This window comes from Pristis pectinata, chromosome 38 (genome assembly GCF_009764475.1).
Source record: "Pristis pectinata isolate sPriPec2 chromosome 38, sPriPec2.1.pri, whole genome shotgun sequence".
NCBI classification, from domain to species: domain Eukaryota; kingdom Metazoa; phylum Chordata; class Chondrichthyes; order Rhinopristiformes; family Pristidae; genus Pristis; species Pristis pectinata.
The window spans coordinates 1,744,088-1,770,041 of NC_067441.1; the positions used below are offsets into that span (position 1 = coordinate 1,744,088).

General features: G+C 49.8%; 1 protein-coding gene across 1 annotated transcript in view; it reads left to right on the forward strand.

Moving 5' to 3' along the window:
• The window catches only part of mark2b (MAP/microtubule affinity-regulating kinase 2b), a 127,006-nt gene that overhangs the window by 44,150 nt on the left and 56,902 nt on the right, over nt 1–25,954 (forward strand). Inside the window, exon 2 of the mRNA XM_052044939.1 lies at nt 20,948–21,142. Within this exon, the coding sequence (XP_051900899.1) occupies nt 20,948–21,142 (195 nt within the window). The remainder of the gene's footprint in view (nt 1–20,947; nt 21,143–25,954) is intronic.

Here is a 25,954-nt window from a genome sequence, read left to right on the forward strand (position 1 = left end):
AATTGGTAGGTTTTTGCTAACCAAAGGAGATGGAGGCTGAGGTGGGCGGGGGCTTGTGTAAAAGACAAGCTACGTCGAGTTCTCTTACTGATCAACCTTTGCCTCGTTGAATGGTAGCATAGGCTTGAGGGTTGAATGGTTGCCACCTGTTCCTGTGGCCACACGGTCTGTATAAGTCAGTCTCTCAGTTGACCAAGCTCCCAGGGAGTGCTGTTTGTGTCAAAGCACAGCAACCCTAACTCTGTCTTTACTTAGGCATGCTCTGCTTTTCTCCTGCCTCCTTGAAAGATTTTTTTTCCCCAGCTGATACATGCGTCAGACCTTATAAAAGTCTAAAAATATATCGGTACGCCGCGGCCTGTTATCGCAGCATTGTCTGCAGAACACAAGCTGACTGAGTTAGCTCTGTGCTGCTTGTCACAGCTGGCTTAATAACCAAACCATTGCTACCTTTATTTAATGACAAATTAGATCATTCTAATCCATTGATGGCTTCACGAGGGTTGCCATGAGAATTGTTTTGCTTTCCAAAGGGCTGGCCAGGATATAAAAGCCTCGTGCCTTGGCTGTCTGGCATGGTTAGTTAAACATGCACTGTACAGAACAAGAAGAGAATTTCTATAATGCCTTCCAAGACCGAGGCCTATCCTTAAGAAGATGACAGCAAGTGAACAGGCGTCCTGTTGCACTGTAGAAAGCATGGCAGTCAGCAAGCTTCCACAAGCAATTGTGTGATAATGACCAGATAATGTGTCTGTGATTTTGACTGGGGGGAGGGTTATTGGCGTGTGGGATCACCCTGGTCATCCACTGATACAGTCAGTCTTTTTTTAATGACCAGCTGAGAGGACAAACAGTCACTGTGTTAATACCTCATCCTTGTGAAGCGTTTCCACCACTGTGTTCAGTATAATGGTGTCCCATCAGTATTGTAAAGGGTGTGTTGGGCCAGGTGACGGAGAGACCCTAAAATGGATGGCAGGCAGGAGATCTGCTCTCCTGTGCTTGGCTTCCAGGGCCCCATGTAGGATGGGCACTTGCCTTTCCACCCAGTTTGGGTCAGCCACGGCCCTTATTCGGTTTGCACCCCTCTGTCAAAGAAGACCAGGATGGAGTTCTCCTGAGGCTGGTGTTGACCCCTCAACCAACATCAGTGAAGAGCTGATGACCTTCAAGTCCTCGTTGCACAGAAACCGGACACCCAACCCAGCCCGTCTGTGCTGTTTGTTCTCCATGTGTATCCTCCCATTTCTGCCTATCCCATCAGCATGCCTGTTCCCATTCCTCTCGCCTTGTTTCTGTCTGTAAGTATCCAAGCTTCTTGCCTTGACCATGGGGTCTGATTGCTTGGTGTCACCGGGCTGTGGAGGTGGGTTGGTAACTGGAAAAGCTGTATTGTTGCATTTATCCTGTATTGACTTGTTCAGAGGCTGGGGTGGGGCTTGCTGCCTTTGTGTGTGTGTGTGTGAAAGGTGTGGATGTGACCTTTGAAACTCTGCTGCGCTCTTCTCTGTTGTATTATTGAAGGTGAAGGCTTAGCCAGGCGTTAATCACATTAACTGAAAACTCCCCAGCTATGCTGTTGTTAGTCATGTCTCTTCCCCTCTGACCTGGAGAGGGTGCAGATTTACAAGGAGGTTACCTTGGGCTTGAGTTATAAGGAGAGGCTGGACAGGCTGGGACTGTTTCTCCTGGAGTGAAGGAGACTGAGGGGTGATCTTGTGGAGGTTTATAAAATCATCAGGGGCTTAGATAAAGTGGTCACAGTCTTTTCCCCAGTGTAGGGGAGTCCAAACTAGAGGGCACAGGTTTAAGGTGAGCGAAAAGATTTAAGAGAGACCTGAGGGGCAAATTTATCTCACAGGGTGAGGGGTATGTGGAACGAGCTGCCAGAGGAAGTTGTAGAGGTGGGTACAGTTACAATGTTTAAAAGACATTTAGACAGATACATGGACAGGAAAGCTTTAGAGGAATGTGGACTCAATGCATGCAAATGGGACTAGCTCAGTTTGGCAACTTGGCATGGATGATTTGGGCTGAAGGGCTTGTTTCTGTGCTGTGTAACTCTAACCTCTCACCCCATATCTGCAGTGTTTCCTTTCTCACAGCTCCTCCTGGCCATGAGTTGCTCTTGGTTGGACAACTGTGTGAAGGGAGCCACAGCCCGGGCCCTTGTCCAATACCTTTGCTCTTCAGGTTGGGTGGGGTTCCAGGTAGATGGATGTCATTTACTGATCAGTGGGGCAATCTCTCCCTCTACCCCACCACACAGAAAAATCTCAGGACGTTGGTCAATTGTAGGACTCGACTGGAAATGTATCTTTGAGGATTGAACCTGGTACCTTGTATGCCAAGCACAACAGTTTGGACCTCTCATTTGAGGCAGGTTACTGCACTTCCATTATAAGCCTGGGGAGTTGTATAGTAAGGAAGTGGGCCCTTTGGTCCACTGACTCTTCACTGACCAACACACACTCACTTTATTAATTCTACACCAATCCCATTTTATTCTCCCCACATTCCCATCAACTTGTCCAAGATTCTCCCAATCACCTACACGGGAGCAATTTTACACCAGTCAATAATCCCATCATCTTGCACATCTTTGGGATGTGGGAGGAAACCGGAGCACCCGGTGGAAACCCATGGTCCACAGGGAGAACGTGCAAACTCCACACAGAGTAGGGGAGTCCAAAGCTAGGGGACGTAGGTTTAGGATGAGGGGGGAAAGATTTAAAAGGGACCCAAGGGGCAACTTTTCCATGCAGCAGATGGTGGAACGAGCTGCCAGAAGGAGTGGGTGAGGCAGGTATAATAGTATCAGTTAAGAAGCAGTTGGATAGGGGCAGGGCTTGGAGGCATATGGGCTGAACCCAGGAAATTGGGACTAGCTGGGTGGGCACCATGGCTGCCATGGACTGGTTGGGCCAAAGGGCCTGTATCTGTGCTGTGACTCTGTGACACAGTGCCGGAGGTCAGGATCGAACCCTGGTCACTGGAGCTGTAAAGAGTTACACGATTATGCCACCCCACTTGCCACGTAATTCACTGACCCAAAAACAGACAGATTCCATTCATGTGTCTGGTCAAATGTGGGGCTGGGCATGTTGCAGCTGTGCCTACACCTCATGGTGGTGTGAACTGTGCTGTCAGCACGAGGCTACTGCCGTGTATTAACCTGCCTTGCCATTGTCAGAGGGAAAGCAACACGCAGCTTCCAATTGGCTGCCTTGTGTATCATAGAGCTCTGTGATACTTAAGCAACGAAGGGGAATGGGGTGCTGGTGCATCCAGCTCAAGGTTTGGGTTGTTTTGGTGTGTGCTGCTGAATGTAATTAGCTGAGCTGAGGGATTGTATTGTGATGGAGATGTTGGGGTTCTGAATGTTCTGTTGGCTGTCATAACATAGCAGTGAAGGATGTCTGCATTGCCTTCATTCAGTTTTCCTTTCCCTCCAGTCCCACCTCCCTTCCACCCTTGCTCTCCTCTCCCCCTTTCTGTCCTGCCTTCCTCCATATTTGCAGATGATACCACCGTAGTGGGGCCGTATCTCAAATAACGATGAGTCGGAGTACAGGAAGGAGACAGAGCTTAGTGGAATGGTGTCATGACAACAACCTTTCCCTCAATGTCAACAAAAGAGCTGGTCATTGACTTCAGGAAAGGGGGCGGTGTACATGCACCTGTCTACATCAATGGTGCTGAGGTCGAGAGGGTTGAGAGCTTCAAGTTCCTGGGAGTGAACATCACCATTGGCCTGTCCTGGATAAATCGCATTGACGCCATAGCCAAGAAAGCTCACCAGTGCCTCTACTTCCTCAGGAGGCTAAACAATTTGGTTTGTCCCCTTTGACACTCACCAACTTTTATAGATGCACCATAGAAAGCATCCTATCTGGATGTATCATGCCTTGGTACGGCAACTGCTCTGCCCAGGACCGCAAGAAACTGCAGAGAGTTGTGGACACAGCCCAGCGCATCACAGAAATCAGCCTCCCCTCCTTGGACTCTCTTTACCTCTCGCTGCCTTGGTGAAGCAGCCAGCATAATCAAAGACCCCACCCATCTGGGTCATTCTCTCTTCTCTCTTCCATCAGGTAAAAGATACAGGAGCCTGAGGGCATGTACCACGAGGCTCAAGGACAGCTTCTACCCCACTGTGATAAGACTATTCAACGGTTCCCTTATACAATGGGATGGACTCTGACCTCAGGATCTACCTTGTTGCGACCTTGCACCTTATTGCACTGCACTTTCTCTGTAGCTGTGACGCTTTACTCTGTACTGTTATTGTTTTTACCTGTACTACATCAATGCACTTTGTACTAACTCAATGCAACTGCACTGTGTAATGAACTGACCTGTATGATCAGTATGCAAGACAGGTTTTTCACTGGACCTCGGTACAAGTGACAATAATAAACCAATACCATTTCTTCCCACCACCCCACCTACAATTGCAAATTGCCTCAGGACAACTTAGTATCTCAGAACTACTTGGCTTGTTTCAGCAACATGAGACAGCCTGGTTCTTTGCTGGGCTGAGATCTCCAGACAGGTTGAAATGATAAGAAATCAGATTTATTGTCACTGACCTATTTGATGTGAAATTTGTTGTTTTGTGGCAGCAGTACAAAGATATTAAATTACTATAAATTACAAAACAAATCGTGCAAAAAAAAGAATAACGAGGTAGTGTTCATGGGTTCATAGACCGCTCAGAAATCTGATGGCAGAGGGAAGAAGCTGTTCCTGAATCATTGTCTGTGGATCTTCAGGCTCCTGTACCTCCTCCCCAATGGTAGTAACGAGAAGAGGGCATGTCCCGGGTGGTGAGGGTCCTTAGTGATGGATGCCACTGCTCTGGATGGTGGGGAGGGTTGTGCCTGTGATGGAGCTGGCTGAGTCTACAACCCTCTGCAGCCTCTTGTAATCCTGTGCATTGGAGCCTCCAGACCAGGCTGTGATGCAACCAGTCAGAATGCCCTGCACCTTACATCTATAAATGGGTATCATTGGCTTATTTCTCTGTTAATCTTGTGCTCGCATCACGTTCAAAATCTCTGCAGCGACCCCAGCACAATCAGCTAACTTGGCAAAAAAAACCGAGCTGCTGGAAGAACTCAGCAGGTCGGGCAGCATCTGTGGAGGGAAATGGACAGTCAACGTTTTGGGTCAAGACCCTTCATCTGGACTGAAAGAGTAGAGGAGAGATGTCCAGAATGTGAGGGAGAGGTGGACAAGTGACAAGTGGATCCCGGTGAGGAGTTTGCCACTGACTGTGGTTCAGACCTGGCATCTTACCGCAATGTCCTGTCATTTTGTTCTCTTCCTGCTCAAGATGACTGTGGCCAAGATTGGTAACTCCTGAATGCAACAGTGTTTTTGGTAATACTGAAGGGTCTTTGACCTGGAGCATTAACTCTGTCTCTTCCCATGGGTGCAGTCTGACCTGTTGAGTATTTCTAGCATTATCTGTTTTTACTTTAGATTTCCAGCAGCTTTAAAAAAAATTCTTCCTGTTTGTGGGAGCTTGACGTTTGCAAATTGGCTCCCAAGTTTTCTTTGTTACTGCAGTGATTGCTTTGCCTCCAAAGTGGTTTGGGACCATCCTGATGTCATCTAAGGTGCTGTATTTATGCCTGATGTCATCTAAGGTGCTGTATCTATCTTTGTGTGTGACCACTAGTTCAGTTCCTCTCCTATTTTTTTTTGCACAGTAGGCTGGAGTTAGCAAACTTCCTTTGTCTATTTTAAGAAGGTTACTCTGCTCTGGTGAAAAACAGGTCGGCTGGTGCAGTGCTTGATAGGGATGTTTGTCATCTCAGTCACTCGTGCAGCAGAACCACAAAGCCCTCCAAAACTTCTGGGCTCTGGTTAGTTGGTGCATCTCTAGTACACAATGACGGCCTCAGTCATTCCCAGAGCTGGAGAAGAGAGATGTAGTCTCCCACACTCCAAGTACCCATTACTGTGCAAACTGTTCCAGGACAAGCTGTAACCGATGACCACTGTGGTCAAATAGCCAGCTGTCCTCTCAAGCTCCAAGTCAAGTTTAAACTCCCAGGATTGTGGGTCTGATGGACCACAGCGCACATTTACAACCCAGTGGCAGGTCTTTGTTTGAGCAAAACTGTTTATTTCTCTGCCTCTGGCTAAATAATCTCCTTGGCACCCAATTCTAAAAAAAATGTAGTTTGAGTGGAGAGAGGTCTCTCCTCCCCCACAGTGCATAAACAATGGCTTGAGCTGTCTGCTATCAAAGTTCCTGGTTAAATCTTCTGGGATTCAATACTGTAATGTACAGTCTAAATTTACAACATGCAACCAATGGCCCCTCTAACCAGCCCTGATCTATTTAGCAGTAACTGTCAAAAGAAAATTTATTTGATACTTCAAGAGAACCTGAAGGAGTGTTGTAGATGGAGGGACCTAGGAGTACAAGTACATGGTGTCCTGAAAGTGGCATCACAGGTAGAGAGGGTGGCGAAGAAGGCTTTTGGCACGCTGGCCTTCATCGGTCAGGGTATTGCGTACAAAAGGTGGGATGTCATATCCCATAACAGTTGGGAATAACACCTTGTATTAAGCCAGACGCAGGATGGAGGAACAGCACCCCATATTCCGCCTTGCAGGCACTGTAGTGTAGCGGTTAGCATAACGCTATTACAGCGCCAGCGACCTGGGTTCAATTCCGGCTGCTGTCTGTAAGGAGTTTGTATGTTCTCCCCGTGTCTGCATGGGTTTCCTCCGGGTGCTCTGGTTTCCTCCCACATTCCAAAGCCGTACGGGTTAGGAAGTTGTGGGCATGCTATGTTGGCGCCGGAAGCGTGGTGACACTTGTGGGCTGCCCCCAGAACACTCTACGCAAAAGATGCATTTCACTGTGTTTCGATGTATGTGTGACTAATAAAGATATCTTGTCTTACTCTTTATTTTTCAATCTTTTTATTAATTTTCAAATTAGTACAAAATAATATAACATTAGTAATTCTACATCTGGTGGCAGAGAGATCAGGACAGCAATCATAACAGTTAATATATGTAATCACAAGGAGTTTAAAAAAAATTAATCTAGATCTCCCGTTTTCTTATTGTGAACAAATACAAAAGGAAAGATTGAAAAGAAATGAAATTTAATTACATGAAAGAAGAACCCCCAAATAAAAAAATATAGAGAATAAACAAAAAAAAAACTCAAAAACTTCAAAATAAAAACTGGACTGATATTTCTTCAATTAAAAAGGGAAAAAAAAAACATTTATGTCGTCAACTCCGCTCCTCTGTATCTTACTCAACCTGATGGCCTCAACATCTAACTTCCGGTAACCCCATCACTTTTTCTCTTTCACCCCCCACCCCCCCCCCCCGCCAACTCCTTTGTCTTCCCTTATTCCTGTGTCTCCCTTCCCCATCCTGATGACCTTCCCATCTCCTCTCCTCCAGCCTTTATTCTATGGTCCACTGTCCTCTCCAACCGGATTCCACCTTGTCCAGCCCTTTGCCTCTTCTACCTGTCACCTCTCAGTTTACTACATCTTCCCCCTCCCCCCCACCCACCTACTGCCCCCCTCTCACCTGGACTCACCTATCCCCTGCCTGCGTGTGCTCCTCCCCTCCCCCCCCCCACACCTTATTCTGGCTTCTGCCCTCTTCCTTTCCAGTCCTGATGAAGGGTCTCGGCCCAAAATGTCAACTGTTTATTTCCCTCCACGGATGCTGCCTGACCTGCTGAGTTCCTCCACTTTTTGTGCTTTACTCCAGATTCCAGCATCTGCAGAATCTCTTGTGTGTCCGTGTATGTCATATTGTACAAGACATTGGTGAGGCCACAGTTGGAATACTGTGTTCACTTTTGGTCTCCTTTATATGGGAAAGATGCCATTAAGCTGGAAAGAGTGCAGACGACATTTGAGGATGTTGCCAGGAATCAAGGGACTGAGTTATGGATAGAGGTTTAGGCAGGTTGGGACATTATTCATTGCATAGGAGAATGAGGGGTGATCTTAGAAGTGTATAAAGGCATAGATGGGGTGAAGTAATACTGGAGAAACAAAGGGCTGCAGATGCTGGAATCCAGATGAAAAACACTATGATGCTGGAGGAACACAGGTCAGGCAGCATCTGCGGAGAAAAGCAGGTGGTCACGTTTCAGGTCGGGACCCTTCTTCAGGATAGGGGTGAATGTGCACAGTCTTTTTCCCAGGGTTGGGGAATCAAGGACTAAGGGGTATAGGTTTAGGGTGAGAGGGCAGAGATTTCATAGGAACCCGAGGGGCAACTTTTTCCACACAGGGTGGTCAGTATATGGAAATGAGCTGCCGAGGAAGTGGTTGAGGCAGGTATACTAACAACATACAAAAGATATTTGGACAGGTACATGGATAGGAAAGGTTTAGAGGGATGTGGGCAAATGGGACTAGCTTAGATGAGAATCTTGGTTGGCATGGACTAGTTGGGCCGGAGGATCTGTTTTCTTGCTGTATGATTCTGTGACTTGAGTTGTAGGGGAAAGAATGAGCAAATGGAACTGATTGTGTAGCTTTTGCAAAGAGTTGATGGGCTGAATGGACTCTCTCTGAGAATGCTGAGAGCCTCTTGTTTAGGAACACCAAGCAGGAAATCAGTTCATTGCTTTAACTTCAGGAACCTTCGTCAGAAGTGGTTTCCTTAACGGGAAACACCAGCCGTTTCTCTCTCCACTGATGCTGCCTGACCTGCTGAGTGTTTCCAGTGTTTGGTTTTTATTTCAGATTTCCAGTATATACGGTTTTTTTTTAACTTTTATTTTCTCACAGTGCAGCAATGAGCTTCCCCTTTGACTATACGGCACACCCCTCTGATTGAACTATTACCTGGTTCCCAGTAGGTGTGGTAAAGCTTTCTCTGCTGTAACGGAAAAACTGAAAAGCAGAATAAATAAAGTTTTGGTTGAGTTGAGTTGTAGTTTAGTTGAGTTCAAGAGTCATGAGGTTATGGAGAAACAAGAGACACAGATGCTGGAATCTGGAGCAACAAACAATTTGCTGGAAGAATTCAGTAGGTTGAGCAGCATCTGGTGGGGGGGGGGGGGGGGTGGTGGTGAAAGGAACTGTTGACGTTTTGGGTCAAAACCCTGCAGTGTTATAAAACCTCTGGTTAGGCTGCATCTGGAGTATTGCATTCAATTCTGGTCGCCCCATTACAGGAAGGGTGTAGTGGCTTGGAGAGGGTGCAGAAGAGGTTCACCAGGATGCTGCCTGATTAGAGGCATGAGCTATGAGGAGAGGTTGGACAAAGTTGGGTTGTTTTCTCTGGAGCAGCAGAGGCTTGAGGGGAGGACCTGAAAGATGTTTAATAAAAGTATAAGAGGTGTAGGTAGAGTAGATGGTCAGTATCTTTTTCCAGGGTTGAAATGTCTAAAGGCCATGCATTTAAGGTGAGGGGGGCAAGTTGAAAGGGGATGTGCAGGGCAGCTTTTATTTTACAGAGTGGTGAGTGCCCGGAACAGGCTCCCAGGGGGTGGGGGTGGAGGCAGATACGACAGAGGTGTTTAAGAGGTTCTTAGAGAGGCACATGGATGTGCAGAGAGTGGAGGGAGATGTACATTGTGCAGGCAGAGAAGGTATTAGTTTAGTTTGGTCTCGTTAAGATTAATTAGTTTAGCATAACATCGTGGGCTGAAGGGCCTGTTCGTGAGCTGTTCTTAAAAACTGCTGGAAATAATCAGCAGAACATGCGGCATCTATGGAGGGAGAAATGTTAGTGTTTCAAGCCGATGTCTTTCTTCTGTCCACAGGTGAAGCTTGCAGAATGTTTCCAGCATCTTGCATTTTTATTCCTTGGCTGTTTTGTGTGGGTGGCTGGCAGTGAATGTGTTAATTTTACAGGTACCTCCCTTCCCTGAACCTCATTGTGCAGGACTAAGTTTGATTTTTTTTGGCACTTCCTGACTACCTTTTACAACCTGGATGACTTGCAGTACGCAGTGTACAACCGTCCCTGGAGCAGCGACACCGCTCCCACCCTCGCTGCCAGCTCCTGCGCTGACGGCACCGAGCTCGGCTTCCACCCCTTCCGTAGTACCGTGAGAACTCCCAAACCACCGCTCCTGTCCGTGGCAGACGCTGACAGCAAAGGCCAGCGCCACACTTCTCGCGGAGGGCGATCTGCCGTAACCCGATCCCCCTCTCTGGCCCAGGAACGGAAGCTTAACGCCAGCTTGACTGCCTTGTGTGCTTTCCCATGGCCAAAGACGTTAAAAATGTTGTCGTGAGAGGGCTGAAGGTGCTCAGAGGAAGCAAAGCACCTTTTTGAGAGCAGCCCTTACCTACCTGAGGCTGCACAACCTGACTGGGTGGGGCTGCCGAGCACTGCTGAGTTTCCATGTTGTTCCACCTCAATGGTAAACATTTACTTGGCTGTTGTGCAACGAGCCCTCGTCTTAAAGTCCAGTAGGAGCGAGAGCGACTGGCTGCGATGAAGGTAGGGCCCAGTGCACCTTGGCAGTGTTTTTGATGACCTCTTGCCCCCTGGGGGGCTCCGCCCTTCTTCCGTCAGCACCCACTGTGAAAGGGGTGAGGTAATGCGCCTCTGGTGTGACTTGCTGTCGATGAGGAAGTTGCCTTGTGGTGGATTCAGCAAGGGTGTTCACTTCTACTTCACCTTTTCCTGTTGAGTTCTCTCACTCCCAGCTGACAAGTGTTGGGCGGACAGGTCGAGGTAGCTTGCCCAAGTGGCTGCTGCTGTTGACAGAACCTTGATGGCAAGTGTGGCTCAGCCGTTTGACCCACTCGTTCGCTCGTCTTCTTCCCCCCCCCCCCACTCGTTCGCTCTTCTTCCCCCCCCCCACTCGTTCGCTCTTCTTCCCCCCCCCACTCGTTCGCTCTTCTTCCCCCCCCCACTCGTTCGCTCTTCTTCCCCCCCCCACTCGTTCGCTCTTCTTCCCCCCCCACTCGTTCGCATCCTTCTTCCCCCCCCCACTCGTTCGCTCTTCTTCCCCCCCCCACTCGTTCGCTCTTCTTCCCCCCCCACTCGTTCGCTCTTCTTCCCCCCCCACTCGTTCGCTCTTCTTCACCCCCCACTCGTTCGCTCTTCTTCCCCCCCCCCGCTCGTTCCCTCTTCTCCCCCCCCCCCCCCCCAACCATCGCCACCTCCCACTCCCCCACCACTATGTTTAGAGTGGTGTGAAGGCCTTTGAAATGGATTTTGTCACTGGGTATGGGTGAAGATTCTCTTGCTGATGTTGGAACCTTGTGCTTCTGACTGTGAGGGCAGGACTGCAGTCAGAGGGAGTGCGGGAGGGTTCGACGTGAGCTCTGGCACTGTCCACTGTGTCGGCCCAATGAATGTGCCTGGCTCCCTGAAGGCAGCATAGTGGGACAAATGGGCCTATGTTGTATGGAAACTGAGACCAGGTGGGCTGTTGGGAATCTTTGCTTCCCTGTCACTGAATCTCCTGGATCCCACTGACAATGGACAGCAGAGCTATGTGAGACCCTAAGTATCCACGGGGCAGATGGTTGAGACTGTCACCATCTTACCCTCTCCCACCCCCCGTCACTGCCGCCGGCTCACACAGGCCCTGGCCCCCTCTCTCCATATCCGCGTTCAGACACTTCCAGCCTCCCTTGCAATTGCACCCCGACCACCCCTCAAACAATCCCATCCACTTCTGACTGCCTGGCATTGTCATTAACTTTCTTGTACTGCAGGAAATTAATGTACTGAGCTCCTTGAACCGGATCCTGTTGGATGCTGAGGTAGAACATGGCGCCAGAGAGGATGTCACTGGTCCCCTGCAGCCTCCTCACCCACCCAGGAGTCCTACCTCCTGGGATGACTCGGTAGATTGATGTACCACCCTCTGTAGAGCTAAGGGTGGAATAAAAGGAAGGCCCCAGACTGAGGCTGGGTGGCCGTGGGGCAGGAGGTCTGGTTTTTGCATTATTAAGCATCAGGCAAAGTTAGACTGTGACGCTTCTGCAGCTGAATAGCTCATTGAGTCTCATTTCCTACATTCCTGTGTGCGAATGGTTTGCTACCCCAGGCAGACTAGGGCCAGTGCCTGTGAAGGGTTCGAGGCAATATTGGGGAAGGGTGTGTTTCTGTGTGCATAAGTCTGAGGGTCACATCAGTTCTCTGGAATTGGATGACCTTTTTTCTAGTTCCAAAATGTGTAATCTACCCACTGTGTAATCATCCATTCAGTGTTGAATCTTGTAAAACTTGGGTGCCCTGTGCTGAATGCCAAGAGTTTTGTTTTTGCATCAAATCTGTTTCCGGGTTCATTCACTGATGAGGGCCTCCCCTGAAGCCTGGAGTACAGTTACTTCCTTATAGGGTCCTTGATGCGTGTCCTTGAAACAGTGGAATAGAGCAAATGAGTGAGTGAAACCCTGGGTCAAACAGGACTGTTCTAATTTCGGCCAGACAGTTTTAGATTCCTATCTGGAGACAGCAGTGGACGGGATGCAGCTTAGCTGTGGAGTGGAATCGAGGGATGGAAGTGACTTGTACTCCTGTTACATCGAGAGCCTTGACGTTGAGGTAGAGTCAGCAGGAAACACTGACTCGGCTAACGTACGTGGTTGTGCGCCTGATGGAGGGGGGTTCGCCTTGAGCTTGGGAGTCTGTTCCAATTTGCATTGGACACGAGGATTCACTGAGCTCTGAGCGGCACTGGGAATTCACCTCCAGTCTCAGTCCAACCCTACATTCCAGCCCCATTGCTTAAACGTGCTGGGTTGCTTTCAGCCACCTGTACAACCGCTTCGCGAAGAAACAAGTTCTCCAGTGTCTGAAGCGTTGGCTTTCCTCCTCTTCCTCTACGTTCCCAGTTTGATTAAAACTTGCCCATAAATTTTTACGGTGGTGGGGGTGGTGCGGGGAGGCGGGGGGGTGTGAGATGGTCATTTGGTAAGTGGAGCCTGAAAGTTTGCCAATACGTGTGGGAGGATCTGCCCCGTCTTTGAGAGAGCAACAGCGTCCAAATAAAATTCAGCTCCTTTTTCATGTGTAATCCTCACATTTGCCTATCAGGGGAGCTTATTCTCCCCCATTTTGAGCTGAGATATAGTTCAGTCAGAATTACTTGGGACCTGTTTACACGAGCATTTCCCAATATAAATGTGCCTGTTCCAGACTGCCCACTGTGCGCGTGCACGTCACAGGCACTGCACGCTGCTGCCTGACCTGCCGAGTTCCTCCAGCATTTTGTGTGCGTTGCTCCAGATTCCGGTGTCTGCAGGACCTCTTGTGTCACGATTGCTGGTGTATGTTTCGCAACTTTGGGGCTCCTTGCTTCTGAAGCCCCCTCTTCCACAGATGGTTGGGAATCTGGTGAACTGACAGGGATGCCATTGGCCTGGAAGGCTACCACAAGCAAATGCACTCATGATGCCAGCAATGGAGCAGTAATCTCTGAGCGCTGAGCTAGGCTTCAGTGAAGCACAACGAACCTCACCATCTTCTCCAGACACCATCTGTATCCTCTTCATCCATACTGGGCTCCAATGAACCTCGCCATCTCCTCCAGGACCACCTCTATCTTCATCCATATCGCTGGCCGGCCAACCTTCCCACAGCTCCATGTCTTGGTCTCCATGTCCACATCCCTCCCTCTCCCCATCCCAGGAAGAGCTGTTTGAACACGGATCAAGGACTGAGCTTGGAACCTTCCAAGTCCGTGTGGTAGCTGTGTCAAATAGAATTGCAGAGGATGGTTCCTCCATAGGAGGAGGCCATCGAATTCACACCGACCCCACTCAAGCCCTCCAGCTCGCCCCACTTTCCTCAGTGAATTTCCTTTCGGATACGTCGCTGCCTTTCCGAACACCAGCAGTGGCTCCACCAGCAGAGTCCAGCAACGTTGATTTTACGAGGGGCTTGAGTTCCATGAAGTTGTGGGGGAAGGATATATTAATCTTTCTGAAACACAACCTCTGTGAAGGAATAATTTATTTTAGAACTGACACCTCACTAAGCAGTGAAAAAATAATTTGCAGGAATCGGGATGGGCCCATCTGCTGCAAAAACTTTGACAGATGACTATGCTTTCACAATGTGCCATTGTTGAGGCTCTTTCTGCTTTTTGCTTTCATTCTCTCGTCTCCTTTCTATTCCTCTGTTCCACCATTATTTCACTATTCTCGGCCCCCTCCCCCTTTTCTCCCTTGCCCCTCCTTTCTCTGGGACCTACTCTCCCCCCGCCCCCCCCCCCCTTGCCTTCTCCCCTCTTCCACACACTCCCCTTCATCCCTCCTCTCTGCTAGGAGTCTGAGGATGTGCCTTCTGACGTGACAGTTTGATCTGTAAGGGAGATTGAAGGACTGTGTCTGCTGGTCACCCAGTGAGATAATTACATTTTCCAAGCACATTCATCACCTCCCAGAGAGGTAATAAACCTGTGGAAGTGATCTGTCTGTCTGCTCTTCAACCTCCTCCTGTGTTGTGATTTCTGCCCCATTTTATCATTTTCCTCTTTTGGGATTTAGCTTGTGTTTTGGTTTGAGGTTGGCCATTTGTACAGGCAGCTGATCCGTATCCCATTAACCATCTTGTATGGTCAATACTGTCCAGTAACACTTCACCTATGACCTGCATAGATCTCCCCCACCCCACCCCGCCCCCTCCTAAGTCAGTGCAGCCACTTCCCTGGTACAGTTCTGACTGAGATCAGGGATGGAGCCCACCTGCCTGGTCCAGGGGCATGCGAGTGTCACCTTGACCTGCATGAAATCCCTGCGCAGGGAGACAGCTTGCTGCCACTGTCAAGCCTTCCAATGCCATGGGCTGATCCCTCCACATTACACAGGGAGTTTTGGTCTAAAGTTTCTGCTTCTCTCTGGATCAGGACTCAAACCCACACCCACCTGAGCTGCTTCCCCGTTGACTGGTGAAACTCGCCCTGTTACAATTCTAGTTCTGACATTGCTGGATTTGTTTAAGTGATTACCAACACTGCTCTTGACTAGGATACAGTTTTGTTTTGCCCAGTAACTTGTGGCTGGAGTTTGTAATCACAAACAGCGCGGTCACAGAGGGCCCCTTCGATTAGTTTTGGATGCTGCAGCACCTGTTTATTGCCTCGCGCTTGCTACTTGATGTACTGGGAGCTGTTCCAAGACCGGGAGAGTCTGAATCGCTGGTGGAATGGGAGAAACAAAGACAGCTCTTTCTGCAGCTGAAGTGCTCGGGGAGGTGTGAATGCAGTGTGGCATGGCGAACGATGGCTTTGCATCACATTTGCTGCTGGGATTTCATTTGGATGGCTCAGTTCCCTGGCAAAGTGGGAGAAGGCTGGGTATTGTCCTGGTGCTTCAAGGGTTAATGTAAGCTGCATGCATAGCCAACACTTGGTAGTTCCTATTTAACATGCAGTACTGTGTCAAATGGGCACTGGCTCTACTCCAGTTGCATGTGTTCTGGGGTATTGTTTACCTTACATCCAGTGTTAGTAGGAGGAGCCTGAATGGAGAATGATAAGGATGGATTTCGGAGGGGGTTTGGAATTTGATTTGAAATTAAGAATGCAAGGAGGAACAGCCGGCAATCATTTCGCCACTCAAGCTAGCTCCACTGTCTAACGAGATTATGGCTGATCTGCATTTCTGTCTACCTGCAGTAACCTTTCAGCCCCTCGCTTATCAAGAATCTATCTCCCTCCGCCGTAGGAGTATTCAAAAGACGCGGCTTCCACCATCCTTTGGGGAAGAGAGTTCCAAAGACTCGCCACCCTCTGAGAATAAAGTTCACATCTCTGCCCGTTCCAGCTGGAATGTCTGCTGATGGGTTTTGCCACAGAGATCCATAGTTGTACAGCGTGGAAACAGGCCCTTCTGCCCAACTTGTCCATGCTGACCAAGATGTCTATCTGAGCTAATCCCATTTGCCTGCATTTGGCCCATATCCCTCTAAACCTTTCCTATCTGTGTACCTGTCCAAATGTCTCTTGTACAATTTAATTGTACCCGCATCCTCTGCGTGGCAAAACCTGCCCCTTTAAATCTTGCCCCTTTAAATCTTTCCTTTCTCTCTTTAAACCCATGCCCTCTAGTTTTAGACTTCCCTCCACTGGGGGGAAAAAGCCTATCTATCCCCTCAAAATTTTATAAACCTCCTATAACATGTAATTGTTTCCTAGAGGTGTTTCTCCAACTTCTGTCTTGCCCTCCCCTGCTGACACTGCCTGGCTCCATTGTTCCAGTCTTGGGAGAACTGGACAGACCCTCAGTGCCGTGTTAATCCTCTCCCACCCCCTGCTGGGTCTGTGGACAGCCGTGTGTTGCATGAAGCCGCAGGTCATTTCCCCGCCGTTCAACACAGCGGCCCTGCTAATGATCATTGCTGTGCGCACACCCCCCACGTGAGGCACTTTGGTGTTACACCAGTTCAGCACATGGATTTCTTTTTATGCCTGGACTGAGAGGCAGCTTTTGATTTATCTGCTTTGAAGTCACAAGCCTGACGTGTGGGAGTCTCTGCGGCAGGTAATCTGTTTATCTCCCCACCCCTCCACCTCCCGCCACCCCCCCCCCCCCCCCCCCCCCCCCAGCCAGATCTCGTCATCGATTATTTGGAGGCTGCCTTGGATGGGCATTGATGCAACATGTATGAAATGAGCCAGCGGAGACCAGGCATGCTCTGCACCTCCCCTGCCAGGCTCGGTGAGGCCCCCTTCCATTGCTCCCCCCTCCGTGCTGCTGAGCTCATTACAGAGCCTCGGAGAGGTGGGAGTAATCACTGATGTAGTGTGCTGAGAGGGAACTGCCTCTGCTCAAGCCAGCAGCTCCTGAGAAGGGGGTTCTCCCTGCACTAGTCTTTCCTCCTCTTCCCTCCTTTCCCTCACCCCCTCCACCCCTCTGCCTTGTTTTGTCTCCCAATGCATGCAACTCCATACCTCTACACCCAAGCACCTTTACGTGTCCAGGTTCTGCATTGCCAGGCAAGGCAGGCTGTTTGACCACAGCTAAATCCAAAAAAAACACCACCCTCCCCCCCACCAGCAATGAGGAGCAGTGAAGCTAATTATAGGTCTACAGGTCAGCTCGCAGCCTGTAACGCTCGGTCCAGGAGGCGCTTGGCATTGTGGCCACGGGGTGGGGGCACAATGGACAATGGATGGTCCTGCTGCCTCAGAGCTCCCGCGACTGGAGTTCAGTCCTGACTGCACGTCGTCCCCGTGAGTGCATGGGCTTCCTCCCACATCCCAAAGGCTTTTACTGGTAGGTCAATTGGCTGTTGTAAACTGCCTCTGGTGATAGGAGAATCCGGGGGAGTTGATGGGTATGTCACAGGGAAGCAAGTGGGGGAATGGGATTGCTGTGAAAGCCAGCATGCACTCAATGGGCTGAATGGTCTCCTATGTCGTAAGGGGATAGGAATATGAAAACTGCTTGCTGTCTAACTCAGTATAAAACCTTCTGACTTGCTTTATTCACTGCCTTTTATTCATTTTCTTCCTTGTCCATTAAATCGTGATTGACTTTGTTTAGCCAGCACTTCAGCCCGATTAAGCTCACCTTGCCTTTCCTGAAATGCCTGGCAGCCCGGTTTTATTCAAGCGCTGTAACATGGAAACACATAGCAGAAGGCTTCCACGACGCCAGTGTACTAAATGACCAGATCCTCGGCCTTATCGATTCTTGGCTGAGGAATGAATCTGAGGCTCGGGGAGGGCTGTGACACAGACGGTGGCTGTGGAAGCTTCCATGGCCTGGATGGGGGAGAAATTTCCGGGAGTGTGGTGAAAGAGTTGTGCAGTAACTGGAGGGCAGAAGAGCCAAACTTCTTTCTCCATCTGCACCTATGTATTCAATGGTTGAGAGGATCTCTTGGGAAAAGAAGGCTGGCTCCCTGCTGTGGAGAAGGTGTTGCCCTACCCGTGGTGTGAAGCAGGAGCATCGGCTGTTGGGGTGACAAGTGGGAGAACATCAACTGGATTTTGGAGATTGGAGATGAGGGATAGAAGTGTCTGCTTGCCCTGTCCTGTGTGACCAGAACAGGGGGAAGGAGAGCGGGAAGCAGTGCGTGATGTAGGTGAGAGACTAAACTTGAACGACATAAGGAAGCCGTTCGATACTTGGACCCAGGCCCCCAGTGAAGAGGAGCAGGTGTTCTCACGCCAGATGAAGAGCAAGTTATTCCTGAGAATGTTCTCTGCTTGATTTGGAGCCCTGTTCTTGTGGTCGATTGGTACAAAATAAAGGGATCTTCAGTTGCTTGAATTTTCCAAAGGACAAATTCACCGCCTTTCCATCTGATGTTATTGATGGACCAGCAGTGAATGTTGATATGTGTTATCTGAGGAGATGCATAATTCGTCTTGGCATAGCTGGCTGATGGGGAGCTGTGTGGGGAGGACAGTCTCGACCTTTGGGGTCACAAGCCGGTGTGCATGGGCTGCAGATGCTTTGTCCCCCGAGGTAGATTTTGTGCTGTTTCTCCATTGGGTTGATCCCACTTGACGGAGCAATACAGCACAGGAACAGGCCCTTCGGCCCACCGAATCAGTGCTGACGATCAAGCGCTCATTTACATCAGTCCCCTGTCATTCTCCGCACATTTCCATCAACCTCCCCCCAGATTCTACCCCTCACCCACACCCGGGGTGGGGGGAAGCAATTTACAGTGCACAACTAACCCACCGACCCTGCATATCATTGGGATGTGGGAGCACTCAGGGAAAGCCACAGGGACACGGAGGACCTGCAAACTCCACAGAGACAGCGCCGGAGGTCGGGATCGAACCCGGGTCACTGGAGCTGGGAGGCAGTGGCTCGACCCACTGTGCAAGCAACCCTGGCACGTGTCTGCAGTTCCAGGGTGGCGTGGCACAGGAGGTGGGGGAGCAGAAGACATGATGACTGTGGGTGCTGGGATCTGAACACACGCAGGTCTCTGCTTGTTTAACCTGGTGTTGCCAGGCGGTGGCCAAGGAAGGTGGGGCCGGACTTCCGTGACCTGGATGCTCCGTGAGTTTTCACTGGAAGCAGCACGAGTCCCTGCGGCCCCTCATACCTGTTGTACGCAGAGAGGAGGAGGCGGTTATCTCCCCAGCTCTTCAATCCCACGATCCTGTCGCACAGGCACAGCGGGAGCCTGTTATTCAGAATCAGATTTATTATCACCAACTTAGATGACATGAAATTTATTGTTTTGCGGGAATAAAATTACTATAAATTACAAAATAGTACAAAAGGAATAATGAGGTAGTGTTCACGGACCGTTCAGAAATCTGATGGCGGAGGGGAAAAGCTGTTCCTGAATCATTGAGTGTGGGTCTTCAGGCTCCTGTACTCCTCCCTGATGGTAGTAACAAGAAGGGTATGTCCCAAATGGTGCGGGTCCTTGATGGATGTTGCCTCCTTGAGGCACCACCTCTTGAAGATGAAGTTGACCAGGAGCATTGTCCTGTCGCATTGCAACCTTTAGTCAGGATGTGCCTCAGGAGCATCCGAACCTTTACCCGCCTTTGCCTCATGGACTGCAATAATAGTCTACCCATTCTAGCCCTGAAAGTCCCAGTTACAGAATTGTACAGCATGGAAGCAGGCTATTCAGCCCAACTTCTCCATGCTGACCAGTGGGTACCCTTCCATATTAGCTCTATTACCCAGCACTTGGTCCTAGGTGATTCAGGTGTTCATCTAGACACTTCTTGAATGCTGTCAGTGACCCAGCTTCAACCACTCTCTTGGGCAGTCCAGGTACTCAACACTGTGGATGAAGAAGCTCCCTCTCGCATCCCCTCTGAATCTTTTCCCCTTACCCTTAACCAATGTCCTCTAGTTTTGGCCATCCTTCGATGGTGAAGTTTCCTGCACCCCTCCTGATCTTATATACCTCAGTCATGTCCGCTCTTAAATACCTCCGCTCCAGGGAGAACAGCCCCAGCCTCTCCAGTCTCTCCTCATAACTGAATCCCCCCATCCCAGGCAACGTCCTGGTGAATCCCCTCTGCACCGTCTCCACCACTATCACATCCTTCCTATGCCTTGGTGCACACAGTACTCCAGTAGGGATCTCACCAAGGTTTTATAGGGTTGGAGCATAACCTCCCTGCTGTTGTATTCAATGCCATGATTAATGAAGGCCAGTATCCCATATGCCTTTAACCTGCACTGCCACCTTCAAGGATCCATAGACTTGTACTCCTAGGTCCCTCTGTTCCTCAGTACTCCCCAAGACTCTGCCATTCACTGTGTATGTTCTAATCTCACTAGTGCTCCCAAAATGCATCATGCACATTTGTCTGAATTGAGCTCCGTCTGCCACTTTTCAGCCCATTTCACCAACACATCGACACCTCTCTGTAGCCTAAAACTACCTTCCACACTGTCAACAACTCCACCGATCTTCCTGTCATCCGCGAACTTGCAAATCGTGCCTCCCGCATCCACGTCCAAGTCATTCACGTGTATTCCAAACACCAAGGGTCAGCACCAATCCTTGTGGGACAACATTTGTCACAGGTATGCAGTCAAAAAACAAATCCCCTACCACCTCTACCCTGTCTCCCATTGCCGAGCCAATTTCAGATCCAGCTTGCCCTGAGCCTGAGCCTTTTGAACCAGTCTCCCATGCGGGACCTTCTCAAAAGCTTCACTAAAGGCCGTGTAAATTACATCTACTGCCCTGCCCTCATCGATACACTTCACCTTTTCAAAGAATTCAATCTAATCGGTCGGACAGGGTCTTCCCATGACAAAGCCATGTTGGCTGTCCCTGACTTATTAGTGATCATTAATCCTCTCCCTCAGAACTGTTTCCAGTATCTTCCCAAGCGCTGAGAAAGTCGATCTGCTTCTCGTTCTCCTACCCTAATGCAACAAGGGAGTTCCAGTTATCATTTGTATTGGGCCACAACGTGTTCACTTTTGCAAAGCAGCTCTTAGCAAGTTTGTCCTGCTCTCTGTAGCTTCGGTTCCGACTCCCCCAGTGGTGACGGCTCTGTGTTTGGTTGCAGCACACAGTGGGGCACGTGGACCCCCAGAACCAGCCCAAGCCCAGCGGCAGGTCCAGCATGCCGCGATGTCGGAACTCGATTGCCACCACTGCCGAGGACACTCCTCACATCGGCAACTACAGGCTCCTCAAGACCATCGGCAAAGGCAACTTCGCCAAGGTGAAGCTGGCCCGCCACGTGCTGACGGGGAAAGAGGTAAGTGGGCACCGGCGGGGGGCGTGGGCACCTCTGGCTCCGCTTGACTGTGATGGGCAGGTGTTGGGGCAGCCAGTTATGATATACTGCCTCTACCCCACACCCCTTCCCCCCCCCCCCCACACCCCCCCCCCTCTGCCCCCCTCCCCTCCGGCTTGACCCCCCCCTTCTCTCCCCCCCCCCAGCCTCGCTGCACACAGCTTGCCCTGTGGCCCATGGCCTTATCCCTGGAGGCCCATCCTCTGCCTTACGATCCAGTGCCCCAGCCCCCACCTCCTTTCCAGCTCTTGTCACCATCACACCTGTGTCTCCTGACCCCCTCCTTAAATCCTCCCCACATCACCTCGGCCGTTGAACCGATGAATTCTCAGTTTCCTCTTTGGGTATGAGCTGTCTTGAGGAGCACACGGTGTTCATGTATTTCTTTGAATTGTAATGTAACCATAAGGCTGTCGATTTATTAAACTGGCTTCACATCAAAGACTGGCCATGAGCTCGGTGGGTAGTGGCCATGCTGTGTGATTGGAGGGCCCAGCATAGTCAGTGGATCACTCCTGAGGTAGTTCCATTACCGCCCAGGGCCCATCCACCTACTTGTGATGCTAAAGATCCCTTGGTGCTATTGGCAGGGAATTTACTGGAGTTAAGAATCAACCAGCACTCAGCCAGGTTAGCTGGTCTTTTAATGAAAATCAAAATGACTGCAGATGTTGGACTCAAACACAAGCACAAGATGGTGGAAGTAAGCAGGTCAGGCAATGAAACAGTACAGCACAGGGACAGGCCCTTTGGCCCACCATGTTGTACTGAACTAATTAAAAGCCTACTAAACTCAACGCATCTGCCTACACGTCCATATCCCTCCATTCCCTGCACAGCCATGTGCCAATCTAAAAGCCTCTTAAACCCCTCTATCGTATCTGCCTCCACCCCCACCCCTGGCAGCCCGTTCTGGGCACCCACCACTCTGTGTAAAAGTAAGTGGAAAAACTTACCCCACACATCTCCTTTGAACTTGTCCCCTCACCTTAAATGCATACCCTGTAGTATTGGACATAGTGACCCTGGGGGAAAAGATACCAGATGTCTATCTGTGCCTCTCATAATCTTATAAACTTCTATCAGGTCTCCCTCAGCCTCCACCGTTCCAGAGAAAATAACACAAATTTGTCTCCTTGTAGCACATGCCCTCTAGTGTAGCGGTTAGTGTAACGCTATTACAGCGCCAGCGACCCGGGTACAATTCCCGCCCCTGGCTATAAGGAGTTTGCACATTCTCTCTGTGTGAGTTTCCTCCGGGTGCTCTGGTTTCCTCCCACATTCCAAAGATGTACGGGTTAGGAGCTGTGGGCATGCTATGTTGGTGCCAGAAGAGTGGTGACACTTGTGGGCTGCCCCCAGCACATTCTGAATAACGCAACAAGATGCATTTCACTGTGTGTTTCAATGTACATGTGACTAATAAATATCTTAATCCAGGCAGCATCCTGGTGAACTTCTTCTGCACCCTCTCCAAAGTCTCCACATCCTTCCTGAGAGAAAGTTGTGTTTCAGGTCTAAGCTCCTTTTGTTGGAAATTTGACCTGAAATGTGAACTCTCTCCACAGACACTGTCCAACCCACTGAGTGTCTCTGGCATTCTGTGCTGCATTGGAAGTTACCTCCAGGATCTCTCAGCACCTGTCTCAGGGCTGAGTCTACTCAACTCTGAGGGACGCCTGCTCATCGCAAATCAGTTGCCCTAGGTCACGTGCGGATCAAACCCAACCCAAAGAGCCCTCTGATCTCTGCTGCTGCTTGAAGTCCAGGTTGAATGTGCAGAGAATGGAGGGACATGGGTCTAGTTGAGTAGGTGTTTAATTAGTTCAGCACAGCATGGTGGGCTGCAGGGCCTGTTCCTGTGCTGTGCTGTTCTGTGCTGCCTGACTTGCTGAGTATTTCATAGTTTCATAGAGGTTTTCATAGAACAGTACGGCACAATACAGGCCCTTCGGCCCACCATGTTGTGCCGACCATTAAACCTCGCCTAAGACTATCTAACCCCTTCCTCCCACATATCCCTCTATTTCAAATTCCTCCATATGCTTATCTAGCAATCTCTTGAATTTGACTAATGTACCTGCCTCCACACCACCCCAGGCAGCGCATTCCATGCCCCAACCACTCTCTGGATAAAAAAAATCTCCCTCTGATATCTCCCTTGAACTTCCCACCCATTACTTTTAAAGCCCTCTTGTATTGAGCACTGGTGCTCTGGGAAAGAGGCAGCTTGTTTCCAGCAGCTTGTGTTTCAGATTGAGGCATCTGCGGTCATCTTGATTTTCATTAAAAGACCAGCACCAAGGGATCTTTAACGTCACAAGTAGATGGACGGGCCCCGGGCAGTAATGGAACTCCCTCAGGGGTGATCCACTGACGATGCTGGGGCGAGGGGCAGGAGTCGTCAGTCAATGGATCGAAAGCCCCATCCTTCATTCAAGTGTTGGAGTATAAAGTAACATGGCAGTACCAGTTTCCTGCTAGCACACCCATTCTCTGACTCCTTTTCCCACAGGACACCCCTCCACCCCCACTTGCACCCAGCCCCCCCTCTGTTGTCCCAGCAACCTCACCAGATGTGTTACATGGAAACAAGCCGGGCAGGTTCAAAGCTGGGTGGTGGTGTGATTAAAATTAGCAGTGGTGTACAGTGCAAACTGACCCAGGGCCTGGTACAGAAGTAGTGTTGACAACAGTAATGTGCCCAGTAAATTAAAGCCCCCCCCACCAAACCCCTTAATCGTAAAACTCTTCCCGTACATAGCTGATACGCAGTGCTGGAGGAACTCAGCAGGTCAGGCAGCATCTATGGAGGGAAATAAACAGTTGACATTTCGGGCCGAGACCCTTCATCAGGACTGGAAAGGAAGAGAGCAGAAGCCAGAATGTGGGGGGAGGGGGAGGAGTACACGCAGGCAGGGGAGAGGTGTTCAGGTGAGGGGGGTGGGGTAGGTGGGTGGGGGAGGGAAGAAGATGTGACAGAAGAGGCAAAGGGCTGGAGGAGGAGGATTCCAGTTGGAGAGGGCAGTGGACCATAGAATACAGGATGGGGGAGGGGAGGAGATGGGCAGGTCATCAAGGCGGGGGAAGGGAGCCACAGGAATAAGGGAAGACAAAGGAGTGGATGGGGGGGGTGTGGGGAGAGAAAAAGAAGGGGAGGGGTTACTGGAAGTTAGAGAAATCGATGTTGAGGCCATCAGGTTGGAGACTCCCAAAGCTGAACTGCATTTCCTCTTCTTAATCCGGATCAAACTTTAGAAAGTACTTCAGATTCAAATGCTGCCTGAAGCCTTTGTTAACTGGGCTTCAAACCAGGGTTCACGGCTTTCTGTGGGTTGTGAGGCCGGGTACTGTTCCTGCTTCTGGAGTGTTACCCAGGTGGATTTCTCTACCTCTGGAGCCTCTTCCCCCAGCAGCCTAATCAAAAACAAAATACAGATGTTGTGAGTGCAAAATGAAAAACAAAAATGCTGGAAACACTGTATAGATTGGGCAGCATCTGTGGAAAATCATAAATTCCAGTCATAGAATCCAGTATTGAAACAGACCCTCTCAGCCCACCTCTCCCAAACCCACCATGATGCTTATCTTCACTAATCCTATAGGCCCTCATTAGGCCCACGTTCTCCCCCACCTTTCCTATCTAAGTATTTGCTCAAACGCCTTTTAAGCATTGTAGTTGTATCTGCCTCCTCTGGCAGCTCGTTCCAGATATTCACTCCCTCTGGGGGTTAAAACTTACCCCTCAGATCTCCTTTAAATTTCTGCCCTCTCGCCTTATATCTATGCCCTCTAATTACAAATTCCCCTACCCTGGGGAAAAAGATTCTGACTATCTATCCTGTCTATGCCTCTCATAATCTTATAACCCTCTGAGGTCACCCCTCTGCCTCCCATGCTCCAGTGAGAACAGACCCAGCTATCCAGTCCCTCCTTATAACTACAGCCATTCTAGGCAATGTCCTGGTGAATCGTTCTGCTCTCTCTCTATTGCTGCCACATCCTATAGTGTGGTGACCAGATCTGCACACACTACTCCAAGTGCAGCCTAACCAACCTTTGGTACAGCCGCAACAAGGGAAAGACTTAACGTCTCAGAACTGGTGGTGGGTCTAGGACTTGAAATGCTGACCCCGTTTGTGACCTGCTGAGTGTTTCTAGCATTTTCTGTCTCTATCCCACCAGCCTAGTGTTGAAAGTGACCCCCGCATCTTGCTGCCACTCATAAACGAGGTTGGACAGTTTGGCAAATGATCACACCTTAAGAGAGATGCCATTAAGCTGGAAAGAGTGCAGAGGAGATTTACGAGGATGTTGCTGGGACTCGAGGGACTGAGTTATGGAGAGAGGTTGAATAGATTGGGACTGTTTTCCCTGGAGTGTAGGACAATGACGGGTGATCTTATAGAACTGTATAAAATCATGAGGGGCATCGATAGGGTGACTGCGCAGTCTTTTCCCAGGGTTGGGGAATCAAGAACTAGAGGGCATAGATTTAGGGTGAGGGGGGAGATTTAATAGGAACCTGAGGGGCAACTTCACCCAGAGGGTGGTCCGTATGTGGAATGAGCTGCCAGAGGAAGTGGGTGAGTCAGGGACATTAACAACATTTAAAAGACACGTGGACAGGTCCATGGATAGGAAAGGTTTAGAGGGATGTGGGCCAAATGGGACTAGCCTAGATGGGAATCGTGGTCAGCATGGACCAGTTGGGCTGAAGGGCCCATTTCCATGCTGCATGACTCTGACCAGATCAAACAACTGCTGTCTTTC